The sequence below is a fragment of the Glandiceps talaboti genome, chromosome 11, assembly GCF_964340395.1.
Source record: "Glandiceps talaboti chromosome 11, keGlaTala1.1, whole genome shotgun sequence".
Lineage (NCBI taxonomy): Eukaryota > Metazoa > Hemichordata > Enteropneusta > Spengelidae > Glandiceps > Glandiceps talaboti.
This window is the reverse complement of record NC_135559.1, coordinates 11,592,268-11,605,403: the sequence shown is the minus strand read 5'-3', so window position 1 is coordinate 11,605,403 and position 13,136 is coordinate 11,592,268. Positions and strand designations below refer to the sequence as shown.

The following is a 13,136-nucleotide window of genomic DNA, read 5'->3' as shown; positions in this document are numbered from 1 at the left end:
TATTTATATTTTAAACTTGACCATAATTAAATGGTTTGAAAACCATGGTAACAAACAAGCACGGTGGAGTCTGCAAGTGTATACTTTTTTCACACTTGTTATCATATGCCAACACTGAAAATAACTTAAAGTTAAAAGCCTGGGGGAACTTGGCTAATATTACCACCAATCAAAAACCACAACATATGTGAGTACATATGGCCACTTAAATACTTGAATAACTGGTACACATTTTTAGGATGTACACATTTCCACGAAAATTATATCATGGAAGAAAAATATCAACTTACTAGTTCTCATCTCATTTAAAATGAGCCTTAAGTGTTCAAAAAAATGTAGAAATGCTATAATAGTATATGCATGTACGCTGATCTATTTGCATTATTTCACAGCTGACACAGTACAGTCTGAAACCTGTCGAGAGAGTTCTTAGATACAGTAAAATGCAAAGAGCTACATGTATGAAGTGTTCTCTGAGTTGAAGGACCTTAATAGTACTTGCAATAACTGATAAGACAGACAAATACTGCACATAAATTTTTTTGTAAGTGGATACCTAGTCCACAAATTTGTGAGTAGATAACTGTAGTCTCCACTCTAGTATAAATATTTTATGATCTTACCAATAAAGTTATGTCTAGATGTCCACAGTTGAAGTATACAGTATAAAGTATGATGTAAACAAAAGATTTACATGTAATTTGCATATTGTTAGTTTCAAAATTAAAATGGGGGACACACGCCTCTATTAAATTGTACCCTAACCTTTGCACATCAGACCATGAACATACCGTACTTTCCATCACAACTGTACAACTACAAACTCCTCTTTAACTTCTCAATACTTGCACACAAAAAACCCTTCAAGGCAAATTGCAGAGTTGAAGAGACAGAATCAAAGATGAGAGGTTGTCTCTCTCAAGAACGGTATGACGGTCATTTGCATAACAAAAGCTGATATATTGTACTCTATATTTTGGTCTCTTTTTTCCCATTTTGAGAAATGGAGAGGTGAAACCACAAGTTGATGCTCTAGACGAGGGAACACCATGCTTGGTACCCGGTATTAATATGTTATAACCATCTGTTTAATGCATCTAAATTCTAATGATGCCTTCTTGCTTACAGATATCCAATGCTAATTTTACTCCTTGTGGCTCCTTGAAGCTAATGCAACAAACTATTTGCATCTCATGACCTTTAGAGACTTGCCTGAAGGCACAGGTGCATATCTCACTATGTAATTAGAGTGAACCCAGAATCCACAACCATTGCTACAAAGATTGGCTTACAAGCGGAGATAAACCTAAAGATGCTATTTCACGTTAATCAGACAAGCTTCTCATTCAGTGGGGAACAACAATTTATGACTTGCTTATCAACGTTTAATAAGTCCATTTTATAGATTACAGGTATTGATTCACTCCTAATATGGTTGTCAGTCTTTATTACATCTTTGGAGAAACATTTACAGTATCTTAACATAGTGATACAGAGATCTAAATACCTCAAGCACAATAGCAGTTCAGTTAGACTACATTTTGTATTTTAGTAAAAAGTATGTAATTTTTTCTTTTTAATTTTTTTGAAATTTCAATCCATGTTTAGCTACATTTCTTCTCTATCAATCTGCAAATTATGTGGGTATATTAATAATATATCCATATGTTTTATTGTTTTTATTCATATTTATGATATAAATTTTATCCTTAGGATCTGGCATTAAAGGCTCAAGATTCATTACCAGGTCCTTGCAATAATGCTTTGTTTCTATACAACAGCAGCCAATAATTTAGCAGACTATTAAACAATTTATATCATGCGAGAATGAATGTTCATGGACTTTGGGTAAAATATTTTCTTCGATTTGGGAATCGCTTCCAAGAAATATTTGAACTCAGTGAGTAGAAATTTCATTACTATTAAAATTAATATCATGTTTATTTCCACAGGATTCCCATTCTTATATTCTGGCTTTATTTGATTTGGTAGTTCTTCAAGTTCCATGTTAAACTTAAAGGCCAACTTTTCAATCCCAGGTTTTTGCAACCGTGAGAGAAGAAATATGGATAACATAAGAATCAGCCTTTTGTTCAGGAACAACTTCTTCAATAGCTCTTGCCAGACAACTGTTTCCCTTACCACAATCTTAATCCTAATCCCTTACCAAAATCTTAATCCTAATCCTAATCCACAATCTTAATCTCAATCCTAATCCTACTTATATCATTGGAGTGGTAAGGATTACAGAGGATGATTTGTTTCTACAAATATTAACACAGTGTATGGTATAAACATAGACCCTCCACCAATTTTGTCTATGGTATAAATAATCTCTAGTTAAAGACCAGCGATTTGACCTATTTTTTCTACAGCTCAGCTACACAACTGTTCTTGTCAACAACATTGTAATCCTAAGTCAACACTGGGTATATCAATCATATGGTCTTTGTACAATTAAGTCATAAGGATTACATAGGATTATTCTGTTATTCAGGGCCAATTTTTCTATTATTCTGCCCGACAACTATTTTTCTCACCATAATTTTAAACCTAATACAACACTGGATATAATGGTCTTTACATTGTATATCATTTGGGCCATAGGGATTTTATTTCTGTTGTTTAGGACCGATTTTTTTTATAGCTGCCAAACCACTGTTTTTCTTACTACCATTACAATCCTAATCCAACATTGGTATTTGCTGATATTTAAGTACTCTTTACTGACAAAGAATACTGTACATCTTTTGAGAATACCTAAATGAATACTGGTAATATATAATAAGACATTTAGCACAATGACTTCATAAAATATCCCTCGCCCACTGTCATCCTAAATTTACTTTCCCCCCCCCCTCCTTTGCCACCCTCCCCCTCCATTGCCAAGATATGAGAATATAATTCATCAAATACCCCTCACTACACCCCTCCCCTTACTGTCATTGTCAATAAATTTCCCCATTCCAACTGCCAAGACAAGAGAATACATTTCTCATCATGCCTCTATCATTAATGTCACCATCAATGAACCTCCCCTTCCCTACTGCCAAGACAAGAGATCTCAGAACACAATTCATCAAATACCCCTCCCAATCCTGTCACCATCAATGAACCCCTTCCCTATTGCCCACACATGTGAGAACACACAATAAGCTTTATGAAAATAACATTGTCCAACACAAGCTTCAAATCTAAGACCCTTATTAGACACAAGAAAGACTACATGTATGTATGTATGTACGATAGCAACATAGGAAAGACATCCAATATCTATTGCAATTATCTTTTATATGAATTATGCAAGGTTACTATTTTCCAATCAAAATATTATCCACTTTTCAATATTCTGTGTAATCACACTTCATAACATTGTAATCTAAATCCGATCCCCTTTCAATATCCACATAATGAGAGTTTATGTGAACAACAGTTACAACTTTTTAAATCTAAATATTATCTGCTTTTATAAGATTAACTCTAATATTTATCCAATTGAGCAATTTAATGACAAAATGTGTTAAGCAGTTTCAATTCTCAGAGGTCAAGTAAAGGTCACCATGTAATTTGGCGTATTATTTTCTCTTTACTATTAATGGCACACAATGATAAAAACAGATCTGAGAAGACTGTTCACACAAGGCTGGCTTCTGGATAATTGGCCGACAATTATGTGGACTATTTTGGCAGCAAAGCGATCTGTAACCCCTAAGTATCTCAAACACTTGGACTAGTTAGCCAAATCACAGCAGCAGCTGGTTGGACACTGCCCTAATCAATGGCATCACTTATTTTCTTTAGCTTGGGATAGTTATGAAGAAATAATCACTTTCACATAATAGTTGACAAGCCAATGACTAAAAATATGTCATACAAATCGAACCCAGCATGTACACGTAGGCATAGGAAATAGCACCAAAGACTCGTTATAATGTTCCGTTTGCAATCGATGTATTCGTTAAAGCTTTCAGAACGACTTTTTCTCGGTCAATACTTTGTTGGTAAGTTGCCAATTCATAATGCCTCTCTCTACCAAATACACAAATACCCAAATATCAAACTCAACGTGAGGGTTAACTTTTTTTTTCCTTCAAAAGTATCGTTTATTTCTTGTCAAAAATACCAATCTTCTAAATTCAAATAGCTGGTGACCACTTTTGTTCGGATATCTGTTTGATCATTTTTAGCAAAGGTTTTGGGAACCCAAAAGGCAAGAGATAAAATCTGTATAGATTCCATTTCTTGCAAGTTGTACCATAGTTGGAAGGAGGCTGTCAACATACCTTGCTTGGGAACTCTGGTAGATTTGACCTAGTTACTGCACTAACAAAAACATGATTCCATTAAGACAGATTGAAATATCATGTTTATACACTCGTAAGATATGTGGTTTTTTGAGTTACTAGACACAAAGTGAAATAGAGTTTGCCATATATCCTCAGACATGTATTCTCTTAACCTAATATCAAGTAATCTATTCACAGATTCTTCTGCCACAATCAAATTTCCTGTCTACATAAGGTATCTCTTACAAATAGTAATAAAGATGAATGGTATTACTTCTTGGTACATCTCTTGACAAGTATGGCTGATGCCATAGGAACTATTTTGCCCTCGTGTGTGTATACATGTGTGTGTGGCACTGTACATGTATGTGTATATGTGTATCTATGTGTATTATGTATGTGTATACATGTATGTATGTGTGTGTATAACCTACTGCCCCATTCCTATCATGACCAATCTACTACACATTGATGGAAGACCTTACCACCAACAAAGTTTTGAGTTTTGAGTGGCTAGACTAGATTAGTTATAGAAACTATTTTCTAGCCTCTCGCCCGCTCTGATACAATTATGCACACATTGTGTATTATATGCTTTCAATTGTTATGTATTTTTTTTTTGTGATGGGTAAATAAATTACAATTACAATTACAATTACCCAAAACATACATTACACATTACATACACAAAATACAAAAATGTATACAGTTCCATCACCATCACACATACATTTGTACATGTACAAGATGCACTCTTGCACATGGAGTCACAGTACTGTAAGTGTAAACCCCACCATCACAACACAAGGAAACATACACAACACAATAAACAGAAGTCATGGCTGTATGCCAGCCCTACACATCCGACCAATAGATAAAAGAGACATCCTGACAACATAGAATCTACTCAAAGGCAGAATTAGGTCATTATATACAAATAAATGTCATTGACAATTCAAGTGTCATTCTTACAGGCACCAGTTTCCCTTCATAGCCCTTTCTCCTGTACTGTACACCAACCTAACACAATGACAAAATTGATGAATACATTACATACAATACATACCTGCCCACCATGAACTCTGCATTCTTACAAACCTTGCCTTTGTTATGATACAACTTGTGAATCTGAGCTACATTCACCCCAAATAAGCAATGATATAGAAAGCTCACTTCACAATAGACATTGCTTGTAGGAGTAAAAGTCAAACTGTGTTTCAATGGTAATTGTACAATACAAATGCAGGTTCCCATACTTCTATACATGTAACAGGTATCTGATGTTCATTATATCAATGTTTTCCTGGGAAACTCACTGAAAAAGGAGGAATCTAATAAAACATATGTATTCTCCCATACATACTATGTGTTGTTGGCTATTCCCAGATACAAATACAATACAACTTGTTAGTAAAATGAGTATGCATAATTACATAAATAAATGAGAAAGGGGTCGAAAAATAGTAGTCTGCCAACTAATCTAGTCCAACCCTGCCAATACATGTAATAATAATAATCAGAATACAAGTATTGTCTGGGCATTTTCATCGTTGCTTTGGATTGGACATGTACATGTAGCATGATATGAGGTGAACCCCAGTAAGATACCTGATGGACTCAGGTAGATTTGGGAACTACTTATTATTGTACCACCCTGGAAAAAACACTGCTATTTGTGGAAACATGGGTGTGCTAAAGTCAATACCCACGAGTACAACAAATTGTAGGGTTCTGCTGTGATTTGAGAACCTAATAAAACAGACTGGGCATATAAAGCTGGGGGAGAGCTAGAGAAGGAACCTGCAAACCATGGGCAGGAGACAGATTCACCCAACATTCACTGACTTCAGTATTCAGAGTCAGACTTCATTTCTTTAGTTTTACAATGATACTTTCACATTTTCAATCAACTCAAATCATAATTATTTGATTTGATCAATTAATTTCATACTAACATATTGGTAGTTTACAAACCTACCACTTGTGAGTCAACCTTGCGATCAGTGGCTGCTACATCACAATAAACAAAATACTACATCCAACTCATGACAAAATTTCAATTCATAATTACAAGTCTACATGTACTCCCAGTGGTTGTATACACTCCTGCGCAAATCCATTTTTTTCTAAAAATAAAACATCACAACTTCATTCTATTTTGAATTCACACAACCTGCAAACAATTTTATCCTGCTCAAAAATTATAAATACAATAGGTTTAAATCACAAGAGCACTAACTGAGCTCTAAATTGTCAAATAGCAATGCTTAATTTACAATAATAATGAGAACCTGATAGACCATTGCACATACATGTACTGTAGATTGGAAAGTATGGTGCACTGGATAAGGCCAAAAAATATATATATCTGGTTCTGGTCAGTGCGCGCGTGCCCTGAATACTCTCCCGTCGATCCTTTTTTTCCCTATAATTTTTGCTTTCTCGTTCCTTATTTATTCCTGATATCAGGAGAACAAGCAGCTGAAATCTACTCTACATGCCAAGACTGCTTAAATACAAAGCCTAAACTGCTTCGAAGAAAAAGGAAGTTTTTCAAGAGATAAATATGATAGAACAGAGTACATGTATGTAAAGTGTCAAAAAAATGTGTATTTACTAATTTGCCAAAAAAAAAAAAATTAGGGGGAAAAAAAAAATTGCGTCATCGCACCACTTTAGAAAGTTTACCCTGACCAGAACCAGATATTTTTTTTTTTGGCCTAAACAAGATTAGAAAAACAGCTATAAATAGGCAATGACTGTATGAATATTTTATTGGGGAACTCTGATAGTATGGAGTTAGGGTTAATAACGTTCTTTCAAAAAACAGGTAGCAATTCCCTATACAGTAATGTGTATTCTGACAAAAAGTATGAAGACATCAAAAGTTCACACATTCCTGAGGAAATGAAAGAATAACGGACACATTTATCTTTAAATAAATTACATTGTACCAGAAGGAAAATTAGCCATAAAACTGTGTGGGCAGGATGCTGAAGAGATAACAGTTACATGCCCCCTAGAAAATTAATACAATAAACTTAAAATAACAGTACTATAAACTAACTATACACACACTGCTATCACAAAACTTTATACAATACATGTAACTATAAAGTTTATTGAATTTCTGTCCAAACTTTATCACAACTGGCTAAACATTTGGATACAACTCAGTGGGCAGTGTGCACTGCCCTCTAAACCAGTTTGACACATGCCGCCACAGATGCACACAATTTCTAATCACGCACCAAAATTTAGTGTTCCCCTATCTCTTACTATGTGGGGTGATTCACAAGAAATGCCAGTTTTTATCATTTTGACTTACACAACAAAATTTGGTTATCATTAGTGGGTACACTGATGGTGGATCATGTATAGGTGGGTAGGATTCCTATAACATTTGTATTTGCAATATACATATTAGTATATCGATGTGCTCAATAAAAATCTGTAATACATGTGGATACTTTTTGTAAAGTAGTCATAGTGAAAGCTATCACAAAAACGTTACTTATGTAAATCTGACTACATGAATCCCACCACACCCATATGTAAGAATAGAGTTATGGTCACGTGTAGTTCCTATATATAAAACATAAGACAATAAAATTAACATAACTGCTCCTAATGTTGTGTACTATCTCAGGACTCTACGAACATTTTCTGTGTAGGACACTGGCTTTATTTCATCTTAGTAGTTCCTGATCTATACTAAATCTCAACCCAGGTATTATAAAAACGCATACATTTGAGATTGAGAAACAGCTCAAGTTTCAGAGTTGGGCTATCTATGTCACACCACTACTTAAATTCTAAACAGTGCTTGGGGGCTAAACCACTCGGCCCAGTATTTGGTGATTGCTGGACCATGGAGTTGTTGTCATATGGAATACTATGTAGTTGGCAGAGTTCACATTCCTTACAATTGACATGTACAACGAGATATATAATTATCATGCAAATGTTAGGGTCAGGCCACTGGCAACATTTTTATTGGTAAAGTTTCTAACAAACATAAACTGTATGTATAACACTGCATGATTTATCTGTACCTGGTAACTAACTGTACCTGTACATTAGTTGGCAATTTGACATGAGCCATACCACTTTGGATGATGCTAGGGGGTCAAAACATACTCACAACACAATGTAACTCCCTAGCTTGGTTACATAAATAAAAGTTATCCCTCGGAACCACTGTGTTCCTATTAAAGTTTGTATAGGAATTGAGATGTATAACTGAAAGTACACAGTTTTGCACTAAGTAGTTTGGTATAGTTTACAAAAATGTTCAACCAAGTAACAGAAGGTTTTGATAGTGCACAATTCAGCTCTGTCACTACTGTACACTGCATTTGTGTACATCAATGGAATTATTATTACGGAGTTTTTTTATTTGTATGGTTTCCTTTTTTATTTTCATTCTGGGTTTTCCCACATCAGTTATTATAATATAGATGGTTGGGAAACATAAATCAGTTTGGACAAGTCAAATTGTGAAAACAGTATAACAAATAGAGATGATGATTTTTATAGCATTTGTTGTTGACTTTCAATATGAAACCCTACATGTTAGATTTTATTAGTAATTACAACCAAAAGCTTTACATAGTTCTCACAAAGTTTGATCTATTGAACTGAATTGAAACTAATATCACCAGAATAGAAATATACTCACACTCTTTAAAAGCAACATGAAAAAAACATTTCTGGTGACAGCCTTGGAAATATTTCCCTAGGAACTAACCAAAATTAAGATAAATTTAGGGGGTACGAGTTATACAATCTTTTGTAAATTAGAAAACCCTTCATGTAACAATGCATGACAGCATTAGCAAATACATACTACAAACATGTGCCACACCTACATATCATTAACCATGCACAAGAAAGCATAACACTATTTCTGGAATTCAGAACACCAAAACATTACATTTTTGTAAACACACTTCTTCATCAATAATTTCACATGTGAGGAATTGAATTTATCATGCTAAAGTTTGCAGCACCATCCATAAACTATTCACTTGCCATCTTCATTAATAATTTCACAGACCATTCCATCACACACAGCTAACACGATACAGATAGTCTCAAGACTCAGTAGCTACCTTGACCCACTTCACTGTAGGTCAACATCGCTGGCACTCTACACTTTCTAATGATGCATCAAATTTCTGTCTTGAAATTCAGATATTCATCCAGATTCAAAGAATACAAATAATGGACACAAGACTGCTCTAGAACAAAGACGTACAAATCTGTCTCTATCACAAACACATTGCTTGCTTGGCATAAACTTTTCCAGAGTGAAAAAATAATGGTATTTACGTTTTGGGGGAAAAAATTGCACCATTTTATCAGATCCATAGAAGTTAGATGCTCACCCATGGGAGCAACGCTTACAGTACACACAAAAAATTAGTTTTATTTTCGGATTCAGTATGCAAGTGGTCTTGCTAAAATTGTATAAATTGTTGTGTAAGTTCAGACATAAAAAGCGTTAATTCTTCAGAGACACGATTACTATATATAACAATTACCTGAGGACGACCTAAAATTGTTTTAAAAAGTACTGATTTGCATACAAATGTACATCACGCCATGATAATGACAAGACTATTACCATGACAAAGATAAAAGTTACTCCATCATACCTGTTCCAGTTCACTACAAGCTGTGCTAAAATTATTATAGTGTATTCATCCATGGAATTTGTTAGACAATTTATATGCTAATAATTATTCTAATTTATGCAAATATAAACAGCAATGTGTTTGTCCCAAAGTCTAAGAGTGGAGAATAATGTTGACTTGCTGACCTCTTTCATAATATCATCAGTCGAGCTAGACTATTGGTTGATTTTTTATTCAATTATCAACGTTTTTGAAAAAATTGAAGCGATGGCCATGTCAGGTAGATAAATGAGTTTGGAAACTGACTTATTGCTATACTTAACAAATATTACTAAAAGTGCTGACCTTGAGACGCCACCTGTATAATAATAATACATGTACCACATCATGGTTATTGATAGGAATCAGGGGAATGTATCCTCGGGAATCTGCGCTTATCAAACCTTAGTAGCCTGTCTCCACACTTAGATTATCAGCTATTGTAAGATTTTACAAATCAAGAGGAAACTTAATTTAATTTTTTTTAAAAACATCACACTGTATAAATATAAATGATCAAATTGCACTGCTTATCAAATATCAAAAACCAACTTGACTACATCCTGTATACTAATTTGATTAATGGATGTGAATTTTTGAAAATGAAAGTATGAAACTGCACCTCCATTAGAATACTGGTGCTACAGAAACTCTATTCCCCACAGAAGTATAACATTTCTACTTTTATTTGACTTTCTTTTTACATGTACATATCATGTCAAAACAGATCTTACTGAGATAATAAAACCCAAGTAAAAATAGACCATTATAAAAACAAACAGCCTAACAGTTCAGCCAGAAGCCAAGTAGTTGCATAACTTACATTCCTAAACTTGTCATTTAATGGTGACATTTTAAATATTACTGAGTTCAAGTTCTCATACTGCATTTTTGCTGGTGACGGAATGTCGCTACAATTTCCACAATAATTTGATTGAGATGCCATGTACAGTTAATTCAATCATGGAAAATATCAATGCCTTGGGAAGGAAATTCATATATGGCGAAAAATTAGTCATCAGAGAACAAGTCCTCTGGAGGCAACTTAATCAATTTGTAACATTTTCCTGTTTTCAAAATTATGCAATTAGTATTTCAGTCATTTATTTCAGCGGAGGTTAGCAACAGACGTCATACAAAAAAAATTTATGCTGCCAGTGAGTGTGACAAACAACCAGACATATTTATAACTGTTTTATGACATTATCTGAGCCGACCTACTACATCAACCTACAACATGTAGAATCTATGGATTACCAATAAATACATGTAAGGGAGTTGTAAAGTCTATCTCTCTATCTTGTACAAGCTATTAGCAAATCAAAATGTTTGATGTATGATGAGTAAATATTTACATACAAGTGTTTATGCTTGGTGTTTTTAGTATTTTTAGCTATCAGTCTCACTCGCTCTCAAATCAATACAGAAATTACATCATCATCCAATCCATTTGGAAACTATATATTTATATTTATTTTTTTTAAATATATGATTTGAACACTTTTGGGGTGTTTTTTTAAAAATTTTCTTAATTTCCCCTTCCTTGTGAAAATTACCGGTGGATTCAGGAAATATTCAAACTGTGCATTTCATTTGTTGTATCATGTGGGAGACAAAAATTGCAAAGAAATACTAGGCGACAGTCTGGACACTCAGTCGATCAATATTCAAAAATAACAAGATGATGTCTTTTTTTAAAGAGTGATGGCATCTGTTGCAACTATTTACTCAACAAGTATTTGACAGTGAGTTTAGGTCACATCTTTTACACTGTACTACATTTTTGTAAGAAACAAAAGAGAGTAAAATTAACGAAAACAAATTGAAAACTCTGCAGATGTTTCTTGAGCAAGGTGTTGCCATTTGCCGTTTGTTTATCCTGGTACCTCCAAATTCATTCAAAAAAACCCACACGCATACGCACAGTGTGGTCACAACTTGGGTCCCATGACTAACCAACTGCTTTCAATAATGACAATACGTATCTTCGGTATGCTCACCCAACCAGATCTGTATTGAATCACCCTCTAAAAACGCTACTCCAGTTAGACGCATGTTTGAATCTACATCTATTTTGTGTTTACAACAATAGAACCATACATATGCAGATTGTGGTGGTTTGAAAGCCAAACTTTTCCCACCAAAGCCGAGACGCAATTGACACATATTTCGCTGCGTAGAACGGTCGAAAGTGATCGCTAAATGTTAATTTAAATAACCTTATACGATGACAGATGAAAATTGCTTCAAATGTTGGGCCAAATCATGCATAAATAACACTTTTAGTGGTCAATACCCTGGTGGCTTATTTGAAAGTGAAAACGTCCCGTTTTGCATATGTATGTATTTCCTACAATAGAGAGGAGGGAACGGTCAAATATTTCAAACCTCTCCCTCAAAATATCATAAAATGAGTCGAAATCTATAAAAAGTTTACATACCGAGCAATGCCTGAAATAAACGACTCTTGAAAATTCGGATAACTCTCTCGATGGCTGTTCGGAGAGGTCGATCTCCAGGCTTCGTCAGCCGACCGTGGTATTCCTCGAGCAACTCGAGGGCCCGATGAGCATCTGCTGGTAGAAGCAAAGGTGGAGAAAAAAATGCGTCGATGAAAATGACATATAAGAAAAGAAGTGAGAAACGACGATACCTTATTGATGCTTCATAAACACTTATATAAATACGACGTACACTGTAAGCAGGGCTGCCTACCTTGCTTGCGAACAGGCATTTGTTGCAAGGAGTACGCCAATTGTAGATCCATCGTATCGTGGGCACACCCTCAGAGAAAGTTAGTCTTACGACAAAATAAACCACGTAAACGCAAACAAAATCACAAAACGCGTTCCGAACCAAGTCTCACTAGATCCTAGCGATAATGGCAAACACGAATGGCGACGTCAGCGGGCGGTCAAATGAAATTTTGCACCGAACTGTAAAGTTCATACAATCCAAGATGGCGTCCTAGGACAACGAGTGCTTTGGTCACGTGACAGAGCTGACCTTTTGCCCACTTAACTAATGAATTTTCACGTGTGCTATCGTTGCATGAGGATTTACTTCATAATTTAAACGGAAAATATCTCACGGGGTTTATAGAATATATTCTGAGATCGGAATATGATTTATTCGCTGAACATTCAATGAATTTACGACAAATTAAGTTTAG

The 13,136-nt window shown here is 34.7% G+C and overlaps 1 protein-coding gene across 3 annotated transcripts in view; it reads right to left on the bottom strand.

Annotated features, from left to right (window-relative positions):
* Positions 1–12,924, bottom strand: part of LOC144442254 (disks large homolog 1-like) — a 190,330-nt gene extending 177,406 nt beyond the window's left edge. For 2 of the 3 annotated variants that reach the window (XM_078131542.1, XM_078131540.1), the window contains exons 1-2: positions 12,659–12,924; positions 12,406–12,537 (exon numbers count right to left, since the gene is read on the bottom strand). In XM_078131542.1, coding sequence (XP_077987668.1) covers positions 12,406–12,537; positions 12,659–12,731 — 205 coding nt within the window. In that variant the 5' untranslated portion in view covers positions 12,732–12,924. The remainder of the gene's footprint in view (positions 1–12,405; positions 12,538–12,658) is intronic. The other variant, XM_078131541.1, reaches the window with a different exon arrangement.
* Positions 12,925–13,136: the final 212 nt, after the last annotated feature.